This window comes from Periophthalmus magnuspinnatus, chromosome 7, assembly GCF_009829125.3.
Source record: "Periophthalmus magnuspinnatus isolate fPerMag1 chromosome 7, fPerMag1.2.pri, whole genome shotgun sequence".
In the NCBI taxonomy this organism is placed as follows: Eukaryota; Metazoa; Chordata; class Actinopteri; order Gobiiformes; family Gobiidae; genus Periophthalmus; species Periophthalmus magnuspinnatus.
Genome location: NC_047132.1, coordinates 25,250,892 through 25,275,997, shown reverse-complemented (window position 1 = coordinate 25,275,997; position 25,106 = coordinate 25,250,892). Strand labels below are relative to the sequence as shown.

The window sequence follows — 25,106 nt, the reverse complement described above, 5'->3', positions numbered from 1 at the left end:
TAGTTTTCTAACATTCTTTGCATGTTTGTCATTATAGGTTTTGACAGTGCAGGATTTTCAACTGACCAAACATAAGGCCCATTATCCCACTGTGCAACAAACAGTGCTACTTGAGTCCCCAGTCCAGAGTCAATGAGGAGGAGGTGGTCAAGCCTGTAGAAGCCCTGTGGGGCGTCTATGGTTCTATCAAGGCCCATGCTGTGTGCTGCTGTCCCTTATGTGCCCTAATAGTGTAGTGTCTGTACAGTTTAGGTTTAATTTCTTGCAGAACTAAAAAAATATTTTATTTAAATATAGAGCCGGTAGTTTCTTTTAATCTTAGCTGAATAGCACCTAAACAGTTTTATCATTGAGGAAGTGGACCATGGTAATGTTCCAGTTACAGAAAATAGATTTGTACTTCACATGTGAAGCGTGTGACAAGAAGCAGAATGTTATAAGACCAAAATACAATATGTCTATAATGACCACTAGATAATTTGTGTTCTGATGATGTTTCTATCTATGCTGACTTTGAGTCATTGCGAGATGTGACAGTTGATGTCTTTTTTGATAATAACCAAGTCATTCACATGTACTAAAGAATGTTTAAGCAGTAGTAATCCACCTGATCACATTTAACAAATATAATTAATTTGTCACATGACGCAGTAAAAAATAAAATAAAATAACACAACTGACATACTATGGAAGCCTATGGAAGCCCGTTTCCGCCATGAAAAAAAAAATAAAAGCTCCACAGAAAGTCGAAATTACGAGTTTTAAACTCGTAATTAGGAGTTTTAAAACTCGTAATTATGAGTTTAAAACTCGTAATTATGAGTAAACTCCGCCATTCCGTAAGATTTGGATGAGATTTGTTGATATCTCGGGCTCACTATTGCGACTATTTGATCACAAGAGCGTAATCTTTTTAATCGATCCATGTGCGTAATATGCATGGTGCGTGTGGGTAGCATTAGCATTAGCGTTAGCGTTAGCATTAGCATTAGCGTTAGCAGCGTGTCTCGGTTGCTGAGTGACGGTCGCAGCTCCGTGGACTAGACCTGTCCCATTTATGGCCTTACGGTATTGGCCTTTGAAGGATTCAGTGGAATTAGGACACGGCTTAAGTACTCTCATTGGGTTCTATATAAATAAGGACAAAAACAATAAATAATACATAGGCCCAAATGTATTTTTGTAATTTGGAAAATTGAAATCTGGCCTGTATGGACCAAACAACCTTGTAAATTTTTTCTTACTTTTGTTTCATCACCTGAATCACTCCTTATCAGTTGGATTCAAGCCAAACACAACAAACACAACTTGTCTAAACCGGAACATTTGCTTTGCTTTTTATTTCCTATTCGTGCACTTCAAATGGTTGCCACTTGGTGGCAGTAGAGTACCTGTCTAAAGTAACATGTGGCCCACGTGTAGCATTTCCAGGGAGACAAGCAATCTTCTGGATAGTATTAATAAACAGTTTGAAGAAATAGGCTAGTGTTTTATTAAGTATAACACAAACATAAACAACATTGACAAATATTTTCCATTTAGTCTAACATACATTTCACCAACTGAACTAAAAACGTCCGACAGAGACAAACTTGAGGATATTTCCTTTTGGACATCTGCAGTGGGGAGGTCTTCCTGTTGTGAAAACTGATGTAAAGATGCTCTTCTCTGTCCGTCCTATGTCTAATGTACACACATACAGACCCAGCTCCTGTCATTCATTCTCGGTTACACTGGGGGAAAAGAAAAAGAGGAAGGAAATTTAGCTACATGTTTTTTTTTTTTTTTTTTAGTTTGTGTATCGTCAATACAAAATGTATAAAAATGTGACAAAGCAAGAAAACATTAAAAAGGGCCACATTGGTTAAGGTTTAATGGGCTAACTAGGCACGGTGTCTTTTTTTTTTTTTTTACTAATTTCTTTTCATTAAAATGCAGTATGAATTTTTCTTCCTGTCCCAATGAGTCATGTTGTTTTGGCAAAAGGCATCAAAAGATTTAGTATAACTGTTTCATTAACTTACCTTATAAATAAGACTTGGACTTCTAATGGTCCTAGAAAGACAATTAGAGAGGCGGTTAATAGCCTATTGGTCATGATTTTCTTGTACAGCAGGCTAAATGAGCTGCTCAGTTTTGCCCTGCTGTGTATATATTTGCATTTTCCACTGGGGATTATAGGACTGGGTTTCTGCCCCTCTTCACCCACTATGCGGCACTGCTTTGGGCCTGTCGACTCAGGGTAATGTGAAGAGTGTGATCATCTAGAGTCATTTTTAGAAGCTGTGGAGAGCAGCACTGACATCACGGCTACTCCCTCCTCCCTCAGGCACCCCCTAGACTAATCCCTTGTTTTTCCCCTTGACAGGTCACCCCATGTATGGATGTAGCCTGCATCCTGGTGGAAATACTTGACAAACACCTTAAGCGCTTTAAATTAGCAAACAATTTTTATGTCCATCGTTTTCACAGCAGATGCTCTTTTTTTTACTTGAGAGATGAGAGAACCTTTATCAGAATCAGAATACATTTTATTGCCATTGTCAGAGAACTAAATTCACAAATTAGGAACTTGCTCAGTATTATGGTCCAAAATAAAACAATAATAACATAAGCTATGATATAATAAAAAATAAAAAATAAGGTCAATAAAAATAGATTTTGATCCACTTTATTTGTCACATGGAGCAATTGTTGCAAAAATATATATAAAGAAATAAATTATATAAATGCCAAAACCACATACAAATATTTGCCTGATTTTGGATTAAAAATAGGGTGAAAAGAATAAAATCTTAGCTCCCATTGCATATTGACTATAGGTACAAACTTATGGTAGATTCTTTCAAGCTGCAAATCCTGTCCATTTATTCAGACTTGGCCTTGGTCAAGACGTTTAGCATTAAGGGAACTTGCACAGATTTACAACACTTGGAACATTTGGTTCCAGCTATATCTCATTTTGGTAACCTGATCGTACACTAAGTGGACAGCTGGACCTGCAGGTGTGAGGGTGCATCAAAACACAGAGAGGATGCATTGGGATCTCAGCCGCCAAGTGCCAAGTCCCATTTAAAGGCGTACAGGTTGGTATTTGACCCCATTCAAAGAGCAGTGTTAACAAATATCTCTGACCATACTCTCAAGGACAACTTTGTAGTATGCGTGTTGCCCAACAACTGCATCCTCCCAATGTGCTTATGTAAAACAGCTCAGAAAAGAAAGGAAGTCTGTGGTCAAGGTGAAACTAACGCAGTAGTGGCCCACTCTACACTGCAGCACAGAGCCAGTGGTTTAACTGACTGTTTGGTGAACAGCCTTCTATGTTTCCACTGCACAGTTCTGATGTCTGGCCATTGAACTTTTCACTTTTGCTGATGCTCCACAGAGCTGGGTCCAGTATGTCCAACATTCCATAATAAGGCAGTTAAACCCAGATTTAAAAGATATTCACACCTTTCTACTTCTGATGTGTTCTCAAAGTATAATCAAATCTCTATTTCTATACAAGTACATACATAATTCATCAAAACAAACTAGACGCACATATAGTCCCTTCCTTTGACAGTAATTTAATCTTGTTTCCAATGAAATGTTATTGCTTTGCCTGAAATGTTATGGTCTGTAAATGAATAAAAGCAGGATATATTAATGCCGTACTATACATCATTTCAGGTAAAACCATAATATTTCCTTGGAGGCTGACCCTCCCTCCAGAAAAGTTATACACTGCACCTTTAACAAAGCTAGAGTAAAAGTTTGACATTTATAGAAACAAAATTCAGATTCTTCTGTAAGAAAGGATTGTCTCATTAACGTGTCCAGAGTCCTTTCTAATCTAGTCCAACAAAGACCGGAAGCGATATAGTGTTTCATAAAAGAGATGACTGGTATGCCCTTTACTCAGGCCTAAGTAGTCTATGGCCTATGCCTCTGACAACTTTATCTAAAGGTCTTCTTCTAAGTACCAACTCTGACTTTAATGGTTTTCCTCTTGTCAGCAGTAGAACACCTACACTATGCAGAAATCCCTCAGCCATCTGGTGAAAGACTATACTCAAGTGTTTCAGGAGCATTTATGAAAGTGTCAGTGCCAAACAGCAGTATGTCTGGAGCTATAAATAGACTATTTAAGCTGTAAAAACATCAAAATTGGAATTTCAAATCAACAACCATTAATCTTTACCACATTAGCAGTGTCCAAAAGTAGCATTCAGGGACAGGAGCAAATGGAAAGGGTTACTTTGTGTCCCAACCATTCATTTGATAATTAATTGGTAACATATTTTGGCAAAGGTTTTCTATTATAGTGAGATACGCTTTGTATTTGCCTAGGCTGGGACCAGGACAAACTACATTTTGGTGGCAGTATGTAGGAACTAATTGTTTATAAATGTAATAGTTGTGTATATGGTCACTGAACTTCACACACTCCACTCTTGGTGTTGGAATTTAATAATATAGTGGTTCTCAAACTGTAACAACCTAAGGGATATGCAAAGAAACTTTTGAAAAAAAGAAAATGGCTCTTCGTTTTATTATTTTTTGGCTTTTTTTTGTGAGTCAAAGTACGGGACTGGTCTTCGAAAGCCTCAAGGCATGCACAACTAGAAACAGTATGAGAATCACTGACTTTAAAGTAAATATATGATCGTGTAATACCTGAAAAGCTGACTTAAGGCAATGCCATTATGAATATCATATTTATCCACTCACCTTGAAAATGTCATGTTTCAGCTTATTTGCCTTTCTCAGCATCTGGGAGTATGACCTCTGTGAACAGAAGAATATCTGGTCATTTTGCACATATGCACGTAACCCTTTATTAGGACTTTATGAAAATAACACAATTAAGACTTTACGACATTTGGCTGTTTACGTACGTTTGACCTCTAGTTTGCAGGACACAGTAGCCACTCCCTGCTCGTTCTTTGCTCTGCAGGTGTACACACCGCCATCAAAGCTGCAGGGCTTTCGAATCTCTAGAGAGCAGATACCCTGGTTGGACAGGATTCTGAATTTTGGGTCGTCTCCAATGATCATCTGATTTTTCAGCCACTCAATTTTGGGCTGAAGGAGACAAAGAAATAGGCAATGAACCGAGGATTAACGCCTCATAAAACCATTGATTCAATCTTTTTATAGTTACAATATAGGTACAAAACCAAGTAGTAGTGTATTTAGTAGTAAATTTTAATCTTGCTAATTGCCCTTCTATTACGTCAATATAACAGTTTAGAAAAGAGGGTAACCTTATAGCCCCATCCCTCCCTGGGTATGTCCTGCACTGGGTTGGTTAACACTTGCGGATCTCCCACTGGAATTTTAAGGCCCGGCATCTGAATTACACTTCAGCTAATGCAGTATCAAACTAGTGTACTATTATTATTTACTAATTTTAAAGCCTTGAGGTCATTTAATGCTCGTCACAACATGTCCTTGTCTGTGAACACTAGCAGTAAAATAATGATAAAGCATTTGTTTTAAAAAGAGCTTTTGTTGATGCTCAAAGACACAATTTTGTCCATAATTCATTTACTCCCCATACACCCCATACCATGTACATGAACAGAAACACTGATGAAAGCCCATGGTATGGCAGGTAAGTGGCAAATATATATAGATGTAGATGTGCAGAATCTCTCCTGAACCAGCACAGGACCACAGCCATGCATCTTATCTGCTTCTCCTCTGGGACTCTTCACTAACACGGTTTTTAATGCGACTGTTTATCTGCGCCACCAAGACAACTTATCAGCATATCACAGTTACTTAAAGTGATGGTTCTCAAGTCTGAATATAGCTAGATTAACTCTACTTGTAATAACATGCACATTATTTGTCATTGCCTCCTTCTGATTATCATAGATATTTCAAACAGCTGATAGAGCTTCTGTTCCATGCTTCCATACACTACCGTATTTACAGATACTTATTTCAGTCACAGGGTGCAAATCAGCAACTGTGCCTGCCTTCTCAAACCCAAGTAACCATTGGCATATGCTTGGGATGAGTCATTAACACATTGTATGAGGGATCGGCCATGTTGCATACTTTAAGGTAAGCAAATCACCCAAAGATTCTGTTAGCTTCTCATATGGCACTGAAGTATTTACCCTCTAGATCTCTATCTCTTCATTTATATACCCCTCTTAAACCTAAACATAAACTTAAAGACGTGCTCATATAGTCCAAGGACATCTAGAACAACAATGAACTGTGTTTCAACTATGGCCTTGCTTTTGAACTGTCTGGGTCACACAACTGTAGATATGTTTAACTGAAGAAGCCATGACCAAGAACTGTGGGTGAATGCAGGCATACCAGTGCTAGCCCTTCAGAAGATCTTTACAGCACTGATATTAATACCCTGTTTGAAGTACAGTACTGCACAGCAAAACGATTTACTGTTGGCCCATGTTAAGAACACATCTGGGTAAATAAAGCCTAGCATGTAAACTTCAAAATAGAATCAAATCATACAAGTAGGCCTATTTGTAGCCTAATACATCCAGAAATAACACCTCCTTGCTAACTTAAAGTACATATGTAGGTTTTCTTTTATTAATTATTCCCTGGGATAGGACCCGTGGTAAATATTTATCATAGATTTACATCAGTCAAGTAGCAGTTTCAAAGTTTCAAAAGAAATGTTGAAAAGGAGAAAAAGATCTAAAAAGGAATTCCTCCGTCTATGCCATCATCAAAACACAAAATTTCACCCAAAATGCAAACTTCTTATAATGGTCAAACCTAGGCACGATCTTTAGCTACATCTATAATTATGATTATGGTAACTACATTTTAGTGAAATGAGTAGTCTAAAGCCTTGTTTGCACTGGCTCACTTTGGAGTGGATCGGTATGGGCCGCACATGTCTTCACTGTCTAAAGTGAACCGTACCGCCCCGTCTGAGAATCGCTTTAGTGAAGGCGACACAAGAAACAAGACGATTGGGCAAGAGAAAACGCAGACTCAAGAAGGCTGAAAGCAGATATAAACAGAAAATAATGTCTCACCAAATGCAGACTTGATGCTGTATTTCCACATCACATCCCTCGGGGTGTATTGCTAGACCTATCTCACGCTCAAAGTGGCCCGGGCCAACTGTAATAGAAACGCTCCCCGGGTGGTGGTCCCACACCCCAACCCCGAAGGGGCCCACGCCAAGTCGGCCTCAAGCAAACCATGCCAGTGGAAAAGAGGCTTAACGCGCTTTAAATAATACCCAGTACACACATTGCACTAAAAACACATAAATGTAGCTAAATGTAAAGTGTAAAAAACTTGAATCCTAAAGTGTAATTTTGAAATCCAGACCCTGGGAGATCCGCGGACTGAGCACAGCAGTTTGGTGGTGTATCCCACGGTGGCGGCACGGTCGTTCAAAGGCGTGGTGAACTTAGGGGCCTCACTGAAGTCATGCTCAGGGTACTCCGGTGGTTTGTACACAATACCTGCAACATAAGAAAGTAACAGTATTATAACAACAAATGTATAAGCAATTTTATGAGCAACTGTTAGGGCTCAGAAATATGACGCAAAATTGATCACGAGTTTTTTCCTCATGTGGATCAGCACAATTTTCCTGTCAGTAAAATTTTTTTTAATAAAAAAAACAAATAAGATGGCTTTCAGTATTGATTTTCTGAACATAAATAATACCATATTAATCTCAGTGTTCACTAAAATTCAATTCATTGTCACCCCTACCAACTGTTTGGTTGTGGAAAGAAAAAGTTAACCACATCTCTGTCATGGCACCAGTATGTAGGGACTGAATAAATATTGACTAATTTGAATGTGTTCTCAAAAAGCCCTATGCACAAACAGTGAAAGGAAGAGCAACATTGGCTCTGGCGACTGTGCGCATGTTGACAAAGCTTTTCAGATGTATTTTAGTAAGAGCAAAGTCCTGCCAAATGAACTGCCACTTGTGTGTGAAGCCAAGATCCTTTCCACTCCTGGGTAACCCACTTTAAATACACAGACACACACACATACTCAAGTGTCATGAAGAGGGCAGCGAATCATTAATAAAAGCTACTCAGAAGACTGATCATGCATGTTACTTAAAGGTCCTATATTACAAGAAATTGACTCTTGTGAGCTTTTTTTGTTGTAATGTTGTTACCTCCTCAAAAACATACCTGAAGTTGTGTTTTGTTTCATTCACACATGTTTGAGTAATGCTTTATTATTAGTCTGCATCTCCAAAGCTCAAAATGTTCTGTTCCACCTTGTGATGTCATGAAGCAGTAGTTTTCAAGTCAACACCTGCCTTTTACCTTTAGTTCAGTTATAGAGATAGGCAGTGTGATTTCTGTTTGAGAGAAGAACTCAAAATAAATATGCAGGGTTTATGTGTTAAACATGTGTGAATGAAACAAAACACAACTCCAGGTATGTTTGTGATGAGGAAACAATATAGATCAGAAAATATATGGGCCCTTTAAGTAAATGTAACTGTACCTATCTCTAAGAATGAATATAGACATGCAGCGGTGTACAGTGGGTCACCTGTCTTTTGGATATGGGCTGCATCCTTTGTGGTGACGCAGTTCTCACTCTTGCCCACTTTGTTCTCGGAGAAGACCCTGAATATGTAAGCATTTCCCATGATGAGATCTGACACAGTGGCCGTGAGTCTGTGGTAATGCTCCAACACTGTGAACCACTCCTGAACACAGGTAAAAGCAGAGTATATTCAATGACAGGACATTGGCATTTAACAAAAGGTAAAATATAGAACTATATTGTTTTGTGATTCCACAGTATCACCAATGTGCAACTTTATAACTCAATACTCAAGTCACTTTACGGAGATGTTACATTAGAGTCTATTTTTAGTTTATTTTTTAAGTCTTTTTTTTATTATTTTAAGCTATTTATCTATTATCTTGTTTTATTACATGTACCATTTTCCTTCTGTTCTTTAACTGTGTGGTGCAAGATTGTAATTTCCCCACTGTGGGACTAATAAAGGCATATCTTATCTTATCTTATCTTATCATATAAAAATACCCTGTTTAAATTGAGGTTGAAGGCAGTTGACATTTCTATAGTAGATCAAAATGCTAATATACAGGTCCAGGTTTATGGAAAGAGGTGGCATTATTCAATCAGACATGCAGATATGCTTTCCATAATTGTAATAAAAAAGTGTGCGGACCCAATCATGGACAAAAAGGTAACATTTTTTTAAGGGGCATGGTGGATGAGTGGCTGAAATTTGTCTGAGCCAACATAACAGTAAATATGATCAACTAAATAGGTCCACTCAGCTTTACAGACAAATATGAGGCATTTTGGCAGCCCAAGTTTCTGCCACTGAATGTTGTTTTTTAACTTTGCATAGAACTGATAAACACGTGTGCAAATGGGATATTTTAATGTTCATTGGGCCGACTGGTCTCTTTTATTTATTATTTGATCTGGTGTTATGGTGGCCTGTCTCACCCCTGTCTTCTGGTCTGCTTTCTGCACAGTGTATCCAGTGATTTCAGTGTTGCCATTGTCCTTGGGAGGAGTCCATTCCAGAGCTGCGTTGAAGCCCCAGGTGTCCACCAACTTGACACTGGCTGGAGGTCCAGGCAGCTCTAAGCACAGCACATGACCACACTCTTACACAAAGGCTTCAACATAAGGTGTCAAGGCATGATAAGTGTCCCCTATAGTGTGCATGTGGCTGGTTCAAATGCTGTGAGGTCAAAGAGTGACTGTCAGCAGTGTAAATATTCTAGCTAAAGTTTTGGCAGTCTTCAAGTATGCTAAACATGTCAGACGATATACGTGTATGGATTTTATTGTAGTTATACGCACCCACAATCTGTAGTGTGAGTGCAGCCTTGTCTTCAAAGCTGTCCACTTTAACGGTCATTTCATACACTCCTGAGTCCTCCCTCTGAGCAGAGCGGATGAACATGATGCTGTCTTTGTTACTGTTTCTGATATTCACTCTTTTAGTGTCCAGAGGCTGCCCATCTTTCAGCCATGTAACAACAGGGTTTGGTTTTCCCTGAAGTGCACAAGAACAGACAAATGAATGTGTAAATGATGTAATGCTGTATATTTATTTGGAGCTACTTTTGTAATGTTGCTTACAAGGAAGGGGATGACCAGGTTGATCTGTGCTCCAACTTGTCTGACATAGCGAGCTCGGAGACTGCGAGGCATGCGAATCTTGGGGCGTTCTGAAAAACAAGACATTTAAAATGATATCCATTACCCAGTGACCTACTCCAAAAAATTCACCTGACACGATCATGCTCAATGTATTGCATTACATTTTTACCAAGTGACATCATCTATGTATACATCTACATCAGTCAGCCTTTTGACAGCTCCAGATACCTTTACCTGGCATGAGATACATGATGCGTGCCTGCCGTCAACAAACAGTATGAACGCTATGCAAAAAGATTTGGCTGACATGAAAAGGTCTTAACGGCCAAAGAAAATAAATGTTACTTTAATTATAAGTGACTCGGATAAAATTTATTGTAATTAGCACAAACTCTCACACTGTCAGATGTGCGCTTTAACAACTTTATGTGACAGATAGGACCCAGTATCCAGGCAGACAGGCTAAAGATGAAGGAGAAACAGCTCCTAAAATAGCAAAGATGACGTGCATGTCTTGGGCAAACTCCAACACGTGTTAGTTTGTGTCATGTGTGTAGAAGCTGCAGTAATATGTCATCACTTTGAGAGATCCAGACATAGAAGAAAACAGCAAGCAACAAATCAGTGTTTCAGGTTGGATGTAAATGTAAAGCAGGGACGTGGACTTTGTTTGTGAGTACAGTTTTAGTCACTCTACTGAGTGGTTTAGCAGAGGCTAGGCACTAAATCCCAGGAACAGCATCACTTGCATGTATCTGCATAAGCAGCAAATGTCTCAAAAGCTCAGAGGGCTTACCGGATACATAAAACCAGCAGGGATATACTCTGTGTTCTGCCTTCCTGTCCATCATTAAAGTTCATTCATATACTTGTACCGTCTCACCCGTTTTCATGTTTTAAGCCACTCCAATACTGCTCGCTAGATTTGATCCAACTTCTACACTCCTAGTCCAGTGGAGTATCCCACCTTGGCTCAAACACTAATCTGCTCTAATTATCACACCTCCCAACAATGGCCAAGAGCTGTTGAACAAAAGCCCCTGCAAACAATCTCCTCTCACTCCCTGTTTCTGGGCAAAGGGATTTTTGTAAGGGGCTTTCACTGTACAATGTGCACCCGTGTTCTGAGGACAGAGACGGACTGACTGACATGCCACTCGAAATCCATCAATTAGGCTTCAGTTTCAGCTCTCCTGAGCTGACCACCCGGTTTGATTACAGCCTGAGTTTTATCTTTCACGGTCTCCTATTTGATCACTGAGTTTAGAAATCCCAAACAGAAAGAAGGTTTTTCAAAATAGATCATTGGATACATCAGGTCAACAAACATATGATGCAAATGTGATGTTACAGAGACATCAGTAATAGAAACTTAATTACAGAGGAGGAAGGAAATATCAAATGCATAAGACAAAACTACTCGACTCTAACCTTAACTCAATCCAACAATCCAAGAATGGCACAAGGAACACATTAACAAAAACACTATAATATTACATTAAAAGGTAAAATGTATAAAATTACTTTTTTTTTTTCCTTTATTTTTATTTTTTTGGTTTTGTTTAAATTTGCTTTGGCTGTTGACGTGAGACAGACAAAGTTGAGAGGTTGATTTATAGCTATATGAAAGGCCTTGTCGACACCTTAGAATTTATGTGCAAACGTCTGCTCAGTCTATCTGAAGCCCGGCCAGTTAATCCCACCCCACATGCAACCTGAGTATTTTAAGGAGAGGTCCCAGGATGCAACCATCATCAGTGACCCTGATAGAGAGGTTGGAGGTTAACAAATTGAATCACACCTTGACACAAGTAAACATCAACATAAGGCTACACAGTGTATACATTTTCCAAACTCTGACCATGTAATATTATTTTAATGTAATTTTGTGCTGATTTACATAGTCTAGCCCTTCAAATTATATTTTTTTTATTTGTATTGATTGTGACACAAACATACTTCAGCATCACTGCTTCTGTTGAACAAGATCAGACTATTTCATTTTCAGTTTTTTCTCATATTATCTAGCCATGGTGCATTTTTGTATTTTAGTCCCTGTAGGTGTTATAGTGGCAGTAGCTACTCACCACCAACTTCACGGATGGGCACAGGGGCAGCAAGGGCTCCAGGTTCACTGCGGCCCCCTGCGTTTACAGCCACCACTCGCACATGCAGGAGGTCACCCGCTGTCAGATTTTTTATGCAGTAGCGGGTGGTAGAGGTCAGTTCCTCGTTAGCCACCACCCAGTCTGTCGCTGTGGGAGTCAGGAAGCCAGTTAGAGGACAACTTTAACAAGAATAACAGGAAAGGCATATTACACATTTAACTATGTTTATTTTATTAGACATACCCAAAGTGCTGGTTTATGGTGTAAGCACCCCTGGTAGTATTTTTAATAGATTATTTGCAAGCCAATTCTGTTTTAGAATACTATTTGAGGTTAGCATTTTATTATTGTATCTTTTAATAGATTTTAGTAAATTGCTATATATTGCACTTTACAAGGCGCTTGTAAAGTGTAATACACCAGATATGATATTTGAAAGGCCATAGTTTGTGGACTGAAAATAAAAAAGGTGATTATTAAGTTTGAATCTCTGATAAGTCTGTGCCATTTGTGAACCTATGCCGTCTTAGTAAAATATTTACAATGCTAAGTTTTAATAACCTGTTAAGCACGTTTTAATGGCTCATGTTAAGTGGTTTATCATCTGTCGACACAGGTTTACAAACATACAGGACACAAGAAGTACACTTTGGCTGCCATGCCGAAACCTCATCTGGAGAAGAGGCTTGTCTAAAAGTGGTGGGAGCCGCTTCAGTGACAGTTGGTTGAAACGCAGCCTGCCGTATACGGGCCTGTAAGTCTATGAGTGTATATGGCCTGTGACACCCATGGGACAGGTGCAGCAGACACATACTGTACATACGACACAATCTAGACTTACTCCCATCTTTGCAGTACTCCACAGTGTATCCATCCAGACCTGAGTCCCCGATGGTCTCCGGGGCCACCCAGTTTATGGTCAAACTGCTGTCGTTCACATCCTCCACAGACACATCCAGGGGAGCACTGGTGGGAACTGGAGCAGAGGTAGAAGTAGAGTTCATTAGTCTAAGTAAATCACTGTATGGCACAGAAATAAAAAGTGCTGTTCAACAGATAAACCTATGAGTAAATCAAGGTTTATGATACACTTGTTTTTCACAATGAGAATATATATGTATTTGTAATCAATTAATGGCAAATGTTTTCTGGACATGACAGTCTAACTTTTTGTTTGAGACATAGTCTCTTAGTCTTAAATGCAGACTTGAAGTTATATGGACAAGCTACTAGACCAACATCACATCAATGTTACCTGGAGGAGGTGGGGGTGTGGGGGCCTTAGGAGGCTCCTCAACAACAGCAGGTTCAGCAGGAGCTTCAGCTAGCATTAGATAAGCAGCAAAACAATCATTTTAGTTGAAGCAATAGCATATGTTAGGTTAGCAATGTAGATATCCATTTGAAAAGATATATCCGGAGCATCCAGGCTATGTGAAAGTGAATGTAACATTTGCAGCTGTCGAGGTTTATGTGCACTGTACTTAGTGGCAGAGGGGGTCTTTATCCTGCCACTTGTTTACCCTCAGTAGGAGCCTCTGCTGCAGGAGCAGCACCTTCTTCGGCTGCCCCGGCCTCTGCAGCTTCAGTGGGAGCCTCCACTGCTGCAGCTTCAGCAGCCACTGGGGCATCGGCCGCTGGGGCATCAGCTACTGGGGCATCAGCTGGTGTTAAAAATACCACTGGGTTAAGCTAAATTATAATGCTAATCATGCAAGAAATGTTTGTGGCTGAAGCAGGCAGCACAGCAGGACAGCTGTCATGAGAAGTGGTTTATGAACAGATATAATCAACACATGACACATCATTTACAAAAAGGGAATAATAAACACATACATTCAACAGTGTCCTTGACCAAAGAACTCACAGTATCGCTGCTGTACTTGATTTGGCATCTGATAAGTTAAAAGTTATACTGAAGATTTACAGTTTTACACTTTTGCACCTTGGTGTTTCACCTGATTATCAACTTTCCAGTCTCTATCAAATAATCTAAAAATTCTAACTGTTTAAACTGGTTCTTGTCCCATGCATACATGTATAATAACACACATGATGATGAGATAGTGACAGAGCCACATGGAGAGAGCAGGTCCAGAAGCATCGCATGCAGTGTATCTGTGTAATCCCTCATGCAGTGTGTTTACCCTCCGCTGCCACATCTGTCAGAGCGGCTCCTTCCTCGATTGCTGCAGCTTCAGCTATAGTTAGGGTTATACATTCAAGTTAGCAATAGCAGAAACATGTCACAGTTCACCACCCAAAGCAACCAAGTATTTGTCAATCAAATTACCAATGGGTCAATGTTTATGGAGCTTATGGGAGGTGGACAAGATGTAACTTGTTGCAGTAAAAATAATGATTCCTTTTAAAATGCTGAAGAAATCATAGCAATGTTTAAAAATGTTATGCATGGTAATGACATAAAACTGGGATGGAATATATAAAAAATCAAAAGCTGACTTATAAAAAGCCAGGATGCCAGGATCAAACGTAGACATCTTAGGTTATATTTACAAACTACAGTAAACTGGCATCTGTAATGTATATAGGCTACCCTATAATTTTGACTTACCTCTTGTGCATTCAAATCTTCTTGAGTACAGTAGGGTAAGACCTATCTTTTTCCCCACTGGTCAAAATTTAATTTAAAGGAAACATTCTATGCCACTTACCTGCTCCATTATTGTTAAGTGAAGTCTTCAGCAGTCATGCAAACCTCAACCAAAATAGTGTGAGCTATTGGTATTTGCTCGTCACAGACTTAATGAGAAATGTACCATTGGACCTCTCTGTGTTTGTGGAAGCCTACTACAATATTAAACTCAGTCATTTCAATTCTCACAAACTGAATTCCTCACTAGTCTACTTGCTGTAGGAGAAGAGTAGTCTAGGTATTTCTGGAGTGGATTTCTCCTCAGTGGGCCCGTCTTTGTACCTGGCGGCCCTGCCTCAGCTGCAGGAGCGTCCTCTGCGGGAGCGGCTGGTGCTTCTCCCTCGGCTGCAGGAGCTGGCTCTGCTGGGGCGGCCTCAGGGGCGGCCTCAGCGGCAGCCTCGGCCGGAGCCTCAGCTGGTGCAGGGGTATCCGCGGGCGGGGCCTCGGCGGGAGCCGGCTCGGGGGCGGCCTCAGGTGCTGACATCGTTCTTTTGTGGGCTACAACTAGTCCTCAGGAGGAAACTGTGAAGTGAGTCTCCCATAGATCCAAGTCATATATATAGACCTGTGATGTGGTGGGGTTTGACGGAACTCCACCCACCTCTTACTCTGGCCTATTACCTTCTCCACTCATCTTAATCTGGATCGTGCCTGTAAACCATAATCTTCTGGCTATGGTATAATAGACTATAAAACCTATTAATATATGGGCCCATGTTCATTTACAATCCTTAATAAGGCCCACCTCAATTTACGCTTTTTGTATGGCCTCTAAAAACGATTTAAGTCACACACAATAGCGCCCTCCAGAGGGCATCACCTAATAACCAGACAGCACACGTGAATGACTTGAAGAATGGCATGACTTTATTGTGATCAATGCTTCATGTTAGACATATGAGTTTGATGAGGTTATAGAGACATGCCATACAACTCATACCAGACCCCATTAAACCAAGTGCTTCTTCCCCTTTGTATAAGAGGAGGACTATACAACCAATTTACAAACAAGGGTCAGGCCATAATTTAGCTCTCGACACATTTGAATGATTGTTGTCGCAGATGCACAAACTATTTACAATGATATACAGGAGTAATGCATGTACAAAAGAGAAAAGAACATATACAAATATTTGCATAAGAAAACTGAACAAATAAAAGATATCCAGTTATTAAAAATCCCCCCTCCCTTCTGACATAAATTAACTATGGTATAGGTCCAATAAAAGGATACTTTGGGATTATTTTAGGGGCACATGCGCTAGAATTACATCTCCCATTCTCCTCTTTCAGCGCTCAAGCAAACCCTCTATTCTTTGTCACTCACAGTTATTTTGTGGCTCAAAAATAACCAAAACCATATCACACCTCACTAATTTTGTTAACAAAATGCCTATCACTGCAGCCAAGAAAAACAAAAATCAATCATTTCAGTAAGGTGACAAGTAAAATGCTAGAGGAAGTGGTGTCACCTCCTATGATAAATACCACTCTCTAGCGAGGCCTCATTGTGGTCAATAACTTCATAAAAGCATTAGGTTGATCTGTGTTTCAGGCACAAACAGAAGACAGAGGCATCACATCTCTGCTTTAAAAACAGAGGTAAATCAAACGCATTCTAGTGAGGTACTGTAGAACCAAAGGGTCAATACTTTTAACAGTTTAAGCATTCAGTTTGTTTCCAACACTGTCATTAATGCTCAGCAGAGCAGTTAGCAGAACTAAACTCACTGTATTGACAGACATAACTGCATGTGCAAAATAATGTGCAGAAAAGGGAAGAGGAAGAGTGACAACACTTTGATTAACAGCGTGTAAATATCATGATACCAGTTTCTAGTGTGTTATTTTAAGTCATTTTTTATAACAGCACCGTTGCAAGTGACACAGATGACAGTTCTTTGACTCAGTATAAAATTCTATAAAATCATGTTTTGATTGTGTATATGAAACTGTTAAACTGTTATCTAAATTTGCAAGCAAAAACAGAAAAGGCTGTTTTGACAGACCATTTTTTCATGTTTTAACATTCAGCTTTAAGACATATTTGGTGTGTTCTGTCAAAATGTCTACACTTTAAACCTTTTTTGTCCAGATCACATCATATTGTAGATATCCATGCATGTCTTTATTATTCACATTTTTCAACTGCACTAGCCAAAAACATAAACAGATCATTTTATTTTTTGTTGTTGTTGTTGTTAGGTGAGTGCTGCCCCCTAGTGGAAAATCAACCTGCATTTATATTTTCCCATGCTTTCTAATGTCACTAACCCAGCTGCAGTTCCGAAGTACAAAATAAAGTGCATTTTTAGCTATTTAAGCTGGAGTGACGGGCTTATATTTAGGGAGACTTTTTTAGTAAAACAAAGCCATTGATTCAGAAAGCACCATTAATTATTGAAAGAATTCTGGCAGTAATTACAAAGGGGAAGATTCTTGGAAAGATTTTGCATAATACTTTCTCTGGTTACCATGCACCATAAAGTCAATAATGAGAACTGACAAGTCAATGTCTTTTCTTGCCTATAAAATCACAGTTTCCATCAAGAGCAGTTTTAATGTCTTTTCAAAGATAGCAGCTCCAACCATCCCATTCCTGTTTGCCAGTAGAAGGCCCAGTACATAGTGCCACAGGTGGACTATCCTCAGAGTGTGGCTTGAAGAGTGGGATCCAAACTACCTTCCCGTTCTGGAGACTCAATGTAGTTGGCAGATTCTTGAAGCTTAAGAAGCATGGCCATCTAGTTAACAGAGAAACAATATAAATATAATGATAGAACACAATCATGGTATATTAAACCATTTATTACTATAACAAGAAATTAGTAAAAGAAAGTAATATGGATCTAAATAGTGTGCCTTAATATGTAAAATATGTTGACTCACCAATGGGTCTGCCTCCAGAGAACTTGGGGGAGGAGTGTCTTTGAGAGGTTTCTTGTCTTCACTGGACAGACTGACGCTGGGAGGAGGTAGGTGGAAGAGCTTGGACTGGTCTTGCTGAGCATTGGGCCAGGGCAGGGTGCCTCGTACCCAATCCACTGGGTCTTCCCAAACTGCTTTCTGCCCATGTACCTAACAAATAACCATATAGTTATTTCACTAAATCAGTACATAATACTACTAATAATAATCCTGCTTCACTTACCTTGATGCCATCTTTTGCTCCCTCTTGTAGGTATGGAATGATTGAGTGGTTCCATAGATCAATAAACCACTGCCTAAACTCTGATACTGAAACTGGGCATGACAGGAAGAAGCAAGGACCTGGAAGATAGTTTTCCAAATTATAACCCAAATCTATACAATAAAAAATAGTGTAGTGCAGTTTTTAAATTGTCTAAAATGTCTTTTGTGTCCTACCGATAAGGAAGTCTGAAGTGCTATGTTTTTCCAGGAAAGTGTGCAGGTGGTACCAGAGCTGAGAGACCCAGTCTAATACATGCATCAAAGCCTGGTGTTGTGTGGCATCTAGCTCCCTCTGCTGGTATGTTTCCACAGCTTTACGATGCAAGTATCGTACAAGGAAACCATTGGCTGGCTCCACATTGTTGGAGAATGTAATCATCCTGTTCAATAAAAAATGTAAAGACTTGTGTTATTTTAAGTAAAACATATCTGAAGAGTGTGAGTGTTTCACTGTTGTTACCTGAAGCTGAGATGCAAGCCGTGGTTGGAGTTCATTTTCACAGGCTGATTTGTTGTCCCAATAATGTAAGGACTATTTAAAGCAAAATAGTGGTTAGGATTTCCAAAAATGTGATCATGAAATGCAAGAAAAAATACAAGTTACCATACCATTTGTGATATTTGCAGGTCAGTGCTCCATTTACAAGCTCTGTGATGGCTGAAGCATCACTAATGTCATCTATGATTATAACCAAAGGCAGCTCTCCACTCTCTCTGTCGATCTGATTTGCTAAATTTGACAGATACAGCTGCAGATCCTGCCAAATAAAAACACACATTCAATCTGTAAGTTTTTACACGTGGGCAGTGTAAGTCGTAGCGGTGATGTCAGTAAGGAGTTGTACCTTTGGTGATTGTTGGTGCATATTGAACGTGACAGCAGAGGTGCGTCCTGGGAAACAGGACTCTTGTTCAGCTTCAAGTGGACCACACAGGCTGCGCTGCTGGAGGTAATGGCACAAGCGCTGGGCCAAGTAGGTCTTCCCTGTGCCGCTGGGCCCAGACAAGACCAGGCGCCGGTGCTTCAGTAACAAGCTGATGTAGTGCAGCATCATGGGCTTTGGAACCAGAGTCTCAAACACCAAAGCGTCCACACATTTCTCTCGAAGGCCTGAGGAGAGACAGAAAACATACCTTTACAGCAGGGCACACAGGAATTCTCCTATCAGGGGTCGCAAAACACTAAAATATCTGACACCTAAAGTTTAAGTAAGCACTTTGGAGAAATGGATTTAATGTTGGTGGACAAAACATATCATATTTATAAGACTGTAGTACTCTTATTTGGAGAAAAGTTGCATGTATTTAATTATCATACTGGATCTGTTATGGACCTGGTTTGAGAAAGAGTTAAAGGTAATTAAAACTCATTTCAACTAAAGGGGCAATCACCAACCTTTCAGAGTGACCAGGATTTGGGCTTGACCACTGCCAAGACAACGATAAGGCAGTATCTGGGGTCTGTCTCCTCCCATCACTCTCTGCACTCCCTGGGTCAGCTGATAAATAAGCAGTGAATCAGATGAGAGACCCAAGCTGGATGTGGGATCCACTTGAGCAAGGTAGTCCTAAAAAGGCACACACCAGTTAGCAAGTGAAATGAATGAAATAAAACAGATTAGACTGACTGGTCACTTACTTTAAAAGTTTTAGTGATCATGGAGTCTAGACACGCCCAGTCAGTTCTTCCATTGACCAGAACTGAGCCTAGGAAGAACAATTGCTGCTTTCCATCCTAAAAAAAACAAATATGGTGAATGACTGATACTACAGCTTTCACTCAATGTATTATTTATTGTAACATATTTTAAATCTACCTCAAGTTGGTCACAAATGCGGACTAGAACATGTGCACAAACATCATCTTTGTGTAATGCATTGTTCGCCACAACGTTATTTGACACATCTGTAAGAAAGAGGAAACAGTCATGCCAGATACGAAAGAGAAATGATCAAAAACGTACAAGTTAAATATTTACCAGCATCTTTACAATCATTCAAACTGAGGCTGAAGGATTTTGTGAGACTTGTTGGTTGTTTTCCGGACGTCCCGAGCAGAGATGCTAGACCTGAGGGTTGCGATGTGGAGGAGGTGGGACCAGCAAGGCTCAGCATGCTTCCAGTTTTCAGGTGGTCATTCTCTGCTTTGAGGTTCTCTACTGTTGACTGTTATGGACATGAAGTTATTACAATTGTAGGGTTAAGGTTAAGAACAGAAATTCATTGAGATAATAGAAATTGAGCCCAAACAAACCTGCATATTGTTCATGGCCTCTCTGAGTTGCTCGAGTTGATGAGCGGAGTTTAAGGCCTCCAGTCTGATATCTGTGAGTTCTCTCTCTTTATCCCAAAGTTCAGAGCGCAGATCAGACACCATCCTCTCCTCCTCCTCCTCCTCCTCTCCCTCCTCAGCTGCCTCATTAATCCTAAAAGGTCATACGATATCCAGTCAGTTTACAAAAAATCGCTGAGGTTGACTAAAGTTATGTAGTCTTTACTTGTTTAATTCTTTGTACTTACACACAAGATGTGGTAGAGACTGATGTTGTCAAAGATAAAGGTGCAGTTTCACCCCCGTCCATACTCTCATGAAGCATCTTTGGAGAATTAGGAGCAGAGGAGTCTGGGGTGACGATTTCTTCAATGTCAGAGTAGGTTTTGGTTCCTTTCTTTATGCTGAAAGCCTTGTTGAAGGAGCTCCTTAGCTAAAGAGAAACATAATGCAATCTAATTATGTCAGTGTGTGGGTTCATTAAGTTTAAAGACATATGCTAATGGTTATTTTTGTGAATTAATTGTGAAAGTTCTTTAAAATAGTGCTTTTGTTATTGTGTTAGTATTATATGTACATTATATATGAACGATCAAGCAATTACCAATTAGCAAGTTCATATCGGCAGACATAGCTACATGAAATCTATTACCATTGAGCACAATAAAATTACTGATTAAACTACTATAACAACAGCTTATACATTACTATTAGTAATTATTACAGGTTAAGTAGTCAGTAGTAGTGTGGGACTTCTTGTGTGAAAAAGCATTACTGACCCAAATTTAAGAAACTGGTCACAATTTGTTACCTGATTGTCAACAAATGCATCTAGTTTCAACTTACCCAGCTCTTTTTCTTCTTCTTTTTTGCATCTTGGTCTTTGAGACTGCCTAGACTGGACATACTGGTCAGACTGTTGAGGCTGGAGATGCTTTCACATGAATTCTGACGTCTAATACGTAAATCTTTGGAAAAAAGAAGAATAACTTATTATAGCAAAAATATATGTACATTGAGAAGAAAAAAAATATTTACTCCATAATTGTTTCCAACCTTTCATGTTGTCCGGGTTGTTTAAGGCACCTTGGATCACAGCCTGAGCTTCATCGTTCTTGGCCTTTAGAGACTCGATCGTTTCTCTTAACTCCATTAACTCTGTGTCCTGCTCAAAATGAAAACAACAGAATATACCACTTAAGCTATCTGTAATGTAGAATGATGCAAATTGTCCGACCATGTGAACAGTTAGACTAGAATAACAAAGCTTCTGTATATCTTGTATTGTTGTTGTATAATTGCTCATTGTGGTTTAAATGGCATTGACCGGTGCATCTCCACAAGGTTAAAGACGCTGTTCTGGTGGCACGGTTGTTCCGGTCATTGCCCTGGCACTAACAGCAAAGAACGTTTCTGCAGTGGTCCAGACAGTGGCCTTTCAGTGGGAGCACCAGGCCATGAACAAACCAGGGAGACTCCTCATAAACCCTCGCACACAGCTATCTCTGCTCCGGGCAATCATCAGTTCACTCAAAGCACACAGATACAAAGGGACAAGAATGCAGGAATGTGATGGTTTGTATGAGAGCACGTGCAAACTATTTACTCTCCAGTTCGGCTTTATACTCAGCTGTTAGGTCATACTTTGTTTCAATGGTCTTCTGACCTCTGTACACTATAGTAGCAGGATGCAATCAATTAGATACTAGAACATTTTAAAGCTGGAGAAAAAAAATTCTGCTTAAATTGAGCAGATATCCACAAACACCTTTCTCTTATCGCATTTAGATGGATAGTAGTCCTGGGACACATGCTTGTTTTTCTAATTAGACATCAAGCCTTTATTACTAAAGATTACTCCATGTTTGCACATTCAGTTCTTTAATTATTGCTAACTCTCACTTAACACAACAGAACAGTACTGTCCGTTGGCTAGCAGTAGTACTACTTATATGTGGTGCTATTACATGCAGTGAAAGATTCTGGATGAGCACAGTGCAGGAATGTGACAGGAATGCACAGTCGTGTGTGTTTTTGTTTAAACGTGTGGACATACAGGGTGGGGCTGGATAGTTACCTTCTGCTCGTGGCTCAACGACAGGGACTGCAGCCGGGACGTCATCAAGGCTAAACTCTGTTCAAACGCTGCCACAAGGTTTGCCTGTTTAGAGACAGCAGAAAATGTATATACTGTATGTATATTTAACCACAATGGCATATTGCCTTTTTTATTATCAAGTATATAAGAAAACTGTGTGTCCAAAATGATCTAGGATAGGCACTATACTAAGAGTTCATAACATTACACAGTTGTTGAGATTATGCTGATGTTTAGATATTTGTCATCATAAAGCTCTAAGGAAATAGCTTTAAATGATCAGTTATTGTCACCATAAAGTCCATCGAAACTGGATGGAACCAGCTGATGTTGTGTAAAAGCTCAAAAGAAGGTGAAAAATCTCCTCCTTCCTCCTTTTTCTCACACACACCCACTTGAGTATAATAATCACTTCACTTTCATTAAGTGTTAACAGAGCAAAATAATGACATGGTCCTAGGTACCTATACAGGTCAAATAACAAAGAAATCTCATAGGGACAAGGACACACATGCAGAAGGGTTCTTTTATAAAGCCATGTATTATGCCCATGGTGGTCCAAGGGCCAGAAACAGGCGAAAAGAGCGGAAAGCCTGGGCGAGGCATCTGTGTGTGGGTATGCTGGAGTGGTGAGAGGAAGGTTCAGACAGAGGTGAGATTTATATTGAGGCTATACTGATGCAGTCTCAGAAAATGTGCTGAGACAGACCCATAATCACCAGGTATTCAGAACATTTTAAAATATGGGAAAGGAACAAAAACACCCAAGACTATACAATTTTAAGCATATACAGCATATACAACTAAAAACTTCAATGCAAATTAAAGATGGTTTAGGAGGTCTTACTGCAGGCCTAATTGGTGTGCTTAGTCTGATTAAAATACAACTTTCTTAGACACTTTTATGGGTTATGCTGTGTACCAAGAGTTGCCACTGACAACTCCTATAATTTTTCACAGCTGTCACCAAAGCTCTGACTTTTATAGTTGAATTATCATGTTGGGTGTACATGAATATCAGTTGCCGAAGCCTGAGGCTACATGTCATATTGAGGTGGACAGTTCATCAGTGTGAGTGACAGCTAATGGGGTGTAAAACTAGAGGGAGCAGTATTTCAAATTCCCCCACAGGGTAAAACATATTGTTGCTACGATGGTGAAAACACTTCTGAGATGGATCACTGTCAGGCTAGTTGAACAAAGAGGGTTGTTGTCTGTACAGAACCTGTAAGAACATGTCTCAGATATGCAGGAGGGACACACTGAAGTCGGTTCTTACGAAGTGGACAAAGTATACGTACGTTTGCAGTGAGCTGTGTGGTCAGATTGGACACTTTCTCCTGTGAAGATTCAAGTTCCCTCCTCAGCATTCGAATTTGCTGAAAAAAATAATAGTTATATATGAGCCATTGTTTTGGAAACTGATTAACATGAATTAATACCATTCGTGGTACTTCTATGGTGTCTTACAAATGCATTAGGGACTAAACCGGGACTATCAGATATAAACTAAATCAGGATGAAAGCAGGACTAATCCAGGACTCTACACTCAAAAGTATGACTAATCCAGGAATAAACCATAACTAATCTGGTCCCTAACCACAGTAGTAAAATAATGTCTGATACTGAAAACTTTAGTGTCTTGTTTGGTGAATAGTGAGAGCATTAGTCAAAACATATCACAAACCACAGACATGGAGTGAGAGATGAAGGTAAAGACTAAAGACTAGAAAAAGTGCAGGCAAGAACACACTTACCTCTCCCTGGATCTTTTCCTCAGCCTTAGGAAGCAAACGGGAATAAGAGGTTGAGTTGTTAAAAGAGGACACAAGTCAAGAAAACAGAAGGAGGAAGAGGATTTCAAGCTCTACAATGGGCACAGCAAACCAAGGGAGGCTTTCATAATCACTTGCAAACACGCATTCACAAAAAACACACCAAGGCATTCGATGAACTGAACAGTAGCTACCTGAATCTGCATGGGGCTGGCACTCACCGAGGAGTAAGTCGACGAGGCATTAGAGGCCAAGGACAGTACAGAGCCGTGAACTACAAAACACAACACAATTTATTAGAGACAAGAAATAGAAACTTGATAAATTTAACTAAATGGGCGACAGAGGCTCACCCTCATCGAGGTCTTTGTCTCTAAAGGAGCCTGATCGGACCATCCCCATACTGCGAGGACGTTCAGCCAGAGAAAGAGTGCTGCCCAGAGGAGACGGAGTGTACAGCTCCAGGGAGGGGTCAGGCGTCGGGATACTGTTGGAGCGGGTCATCCTGGGAGGGCCACCAACAGGACTCGGGACTGGAAAAAACAGATTAAAGATTTTTTTGTACTGGGTAAATACAGTTATAGCAACAGCTTAGACATTTCAGGCCACACAGTACATTGCAATCAAACTGAAATTGCAATTTGGGTTGGCACAAGGCTGCAGTTATACAGATAATAAAATGTCCTCTCTAAAGGACAAAATATCCTGTCACTTTATAGAAAAATCTTTGTGTAACTGGAGTTTCTACAAACATAATCTGAAATTCATAGGATTCTTGTATTAGTTTATTAATCCACTCTGAAAAGAATAATATTTAAACAAAAAAGCATTTTTTTCCTCAAAGTTGTGCAGCCCTATTCACAAGCATCCTTTAAAAAT

At 39.7% G+C, this 25,106-nt stretch overlaps 2 protein-coding genes across 5 annotated transcripts in view; both read right to left on the bottom strand.

The window, feature by feature from the left end:
• Positions 1-1,633: 1,633 nt before the first annotated feature.
• mybpha (myosin binding protein Ha) lies at positions 1,634-15,425 on the bottom strand. Of its 2 annotated transcripts, XM_033969339.2 has the most exons (13): positions 15,172-15,425; positions 13,489-13,551; positions 13,075-13,209; positions 12,213-12,380; positions 10,105-10,193; positions 9,823-10,018; positions 9,460-9,599; positions 8,521-8,680; positions 7,321-7,457; positions 4,884-5,070; positions 4,717-4,773; positions 2,025-2,055; positions 1,634-1,733 (listed from the first exon to the last, which is right to left on the bottom strand). In XM_033969339.2, exons 1-11 carry the CDS (start codon positions 15,371-15,373, stop codon positions 4,739-4,741), a joined length of 1,512 nt encoding a protein of 503 aa, XP_033825230.1. In that variant the 5' UTR covers positions 15,374-15,425; the 3' UTR covers positions 1,634-1,733; positions 2,025-2,055; positions 4,717-4,738. The 2 variants fall into 2 exon arrangements, with proteins under 2 accessions (XP_033825230.1, XP_055079107.1); XM_055223132.1 differs by lacking the exon at positions 13,489-13,551 and having other exon boundaries at positions 1,636-1,733.
• Positions 15,426-15,734: 309 nt separating this feature from the next.
• Positions 15,735-25,106, bottom strand: part of nav1a (neuron navigator 1a) — a 28,992-nt gene continuing 19,620 nt past the window's right edge. For 2 of the 3 annotated variants that reach the window (XM_055223126.1, XM_033969293.2), the window contains exons 8-26: positions 24,581-24,760; positions 24,422-24,501; positions 23,753-23,830; positions 22,431-22,514; positions 21,410-21,518; positions 21,200-21,321; positions 20,602-20,786; positions 20,336-20,507; positions 20,061-20,247; positions 19,899-19,987; positions 19,721-19,816; positions 19,478-19,649; positions 18,927-19,192; positions 18,691-18,839; positions 18,542-18,613; positions 18,256-18,461; positions 18,041-18,159; positions 17,779-17,967; positions 15,735-17,633 (exon numbers count right to left, since the gene is read on the bottom strand). In XM_055223126.1, coding sequence (XP_055079101.1) covers positions 17,538-17,633; positions 17,779-17,967; positions 18,041-18,159; positions 18,256-18,461; positions 18,542-18,613; positions 18,691-18,839; positions 18,927-19,192; positions 19,478-19,649; positions 19,721-19,816; positions 19,899-19,987; positions 20,061-20,247; positions 20,336-20,507; positions 20,602-20,786; positions 21,200-21,321; positions 21,410-21,518; positions 22,431-22,514; positions 23,753-23,830; positions 24,422-24,501; positions 24,581-24,760 — 2,651 coding nt within the window. In that variant the 3' untranslated portion in view covers positions 15,735-17,537. The remainder of the gene's footprint in view (positions 17,634-17,778; positions 17,968-18,040; positions 18,160-18,255; positions 18,462-18,541; positions 18,614-18,690; positions 18,840-18,926; positions 19,193-19,477; positions 19,650-19,720; positions 19,817-19,898; positions 19,988-20,060; positions 20,248-20,335; positions 20,508-20,601; positions 20,787-21,199; positions 21,322-21,409; positions 21,519-22,430; positions 22,515-23,752; positions 23,831-24,421; positions 24,502-24,580; positions 24,761-25,106) is intronic. The other variant, XM_055223127.1, reaches the window with a different exon arrangement.

What these genes read in the sequence shown, in the direction of transcription:
- mybpha (XM_033969339.2), bottom strand. Translation starts at nt 15,373, where the DNA reads ATGTCAGCACCTGAGGCCGCCCCCGAGCCGGCTCCCGCCGAGGCCCCG. An exon ending in GGAGTACTGCAAAGATGGGA is followed by an intron (nt 12,381 to 13,074) that starts GTAAGTCTAGAT and finishes TGACTCCCACAG; the next exon opens with CGACAGACTGGGTGGTGGCT. An exon ending in GCCCATCCGTGAAGTTGGTG is followed by an intron (nt 10,194 to 12,212) that starts GTGAGTAGCTAC and finishes CTTGTTTTTCAG; the next exon opens with AACGCCCCAAGATTCGCATG.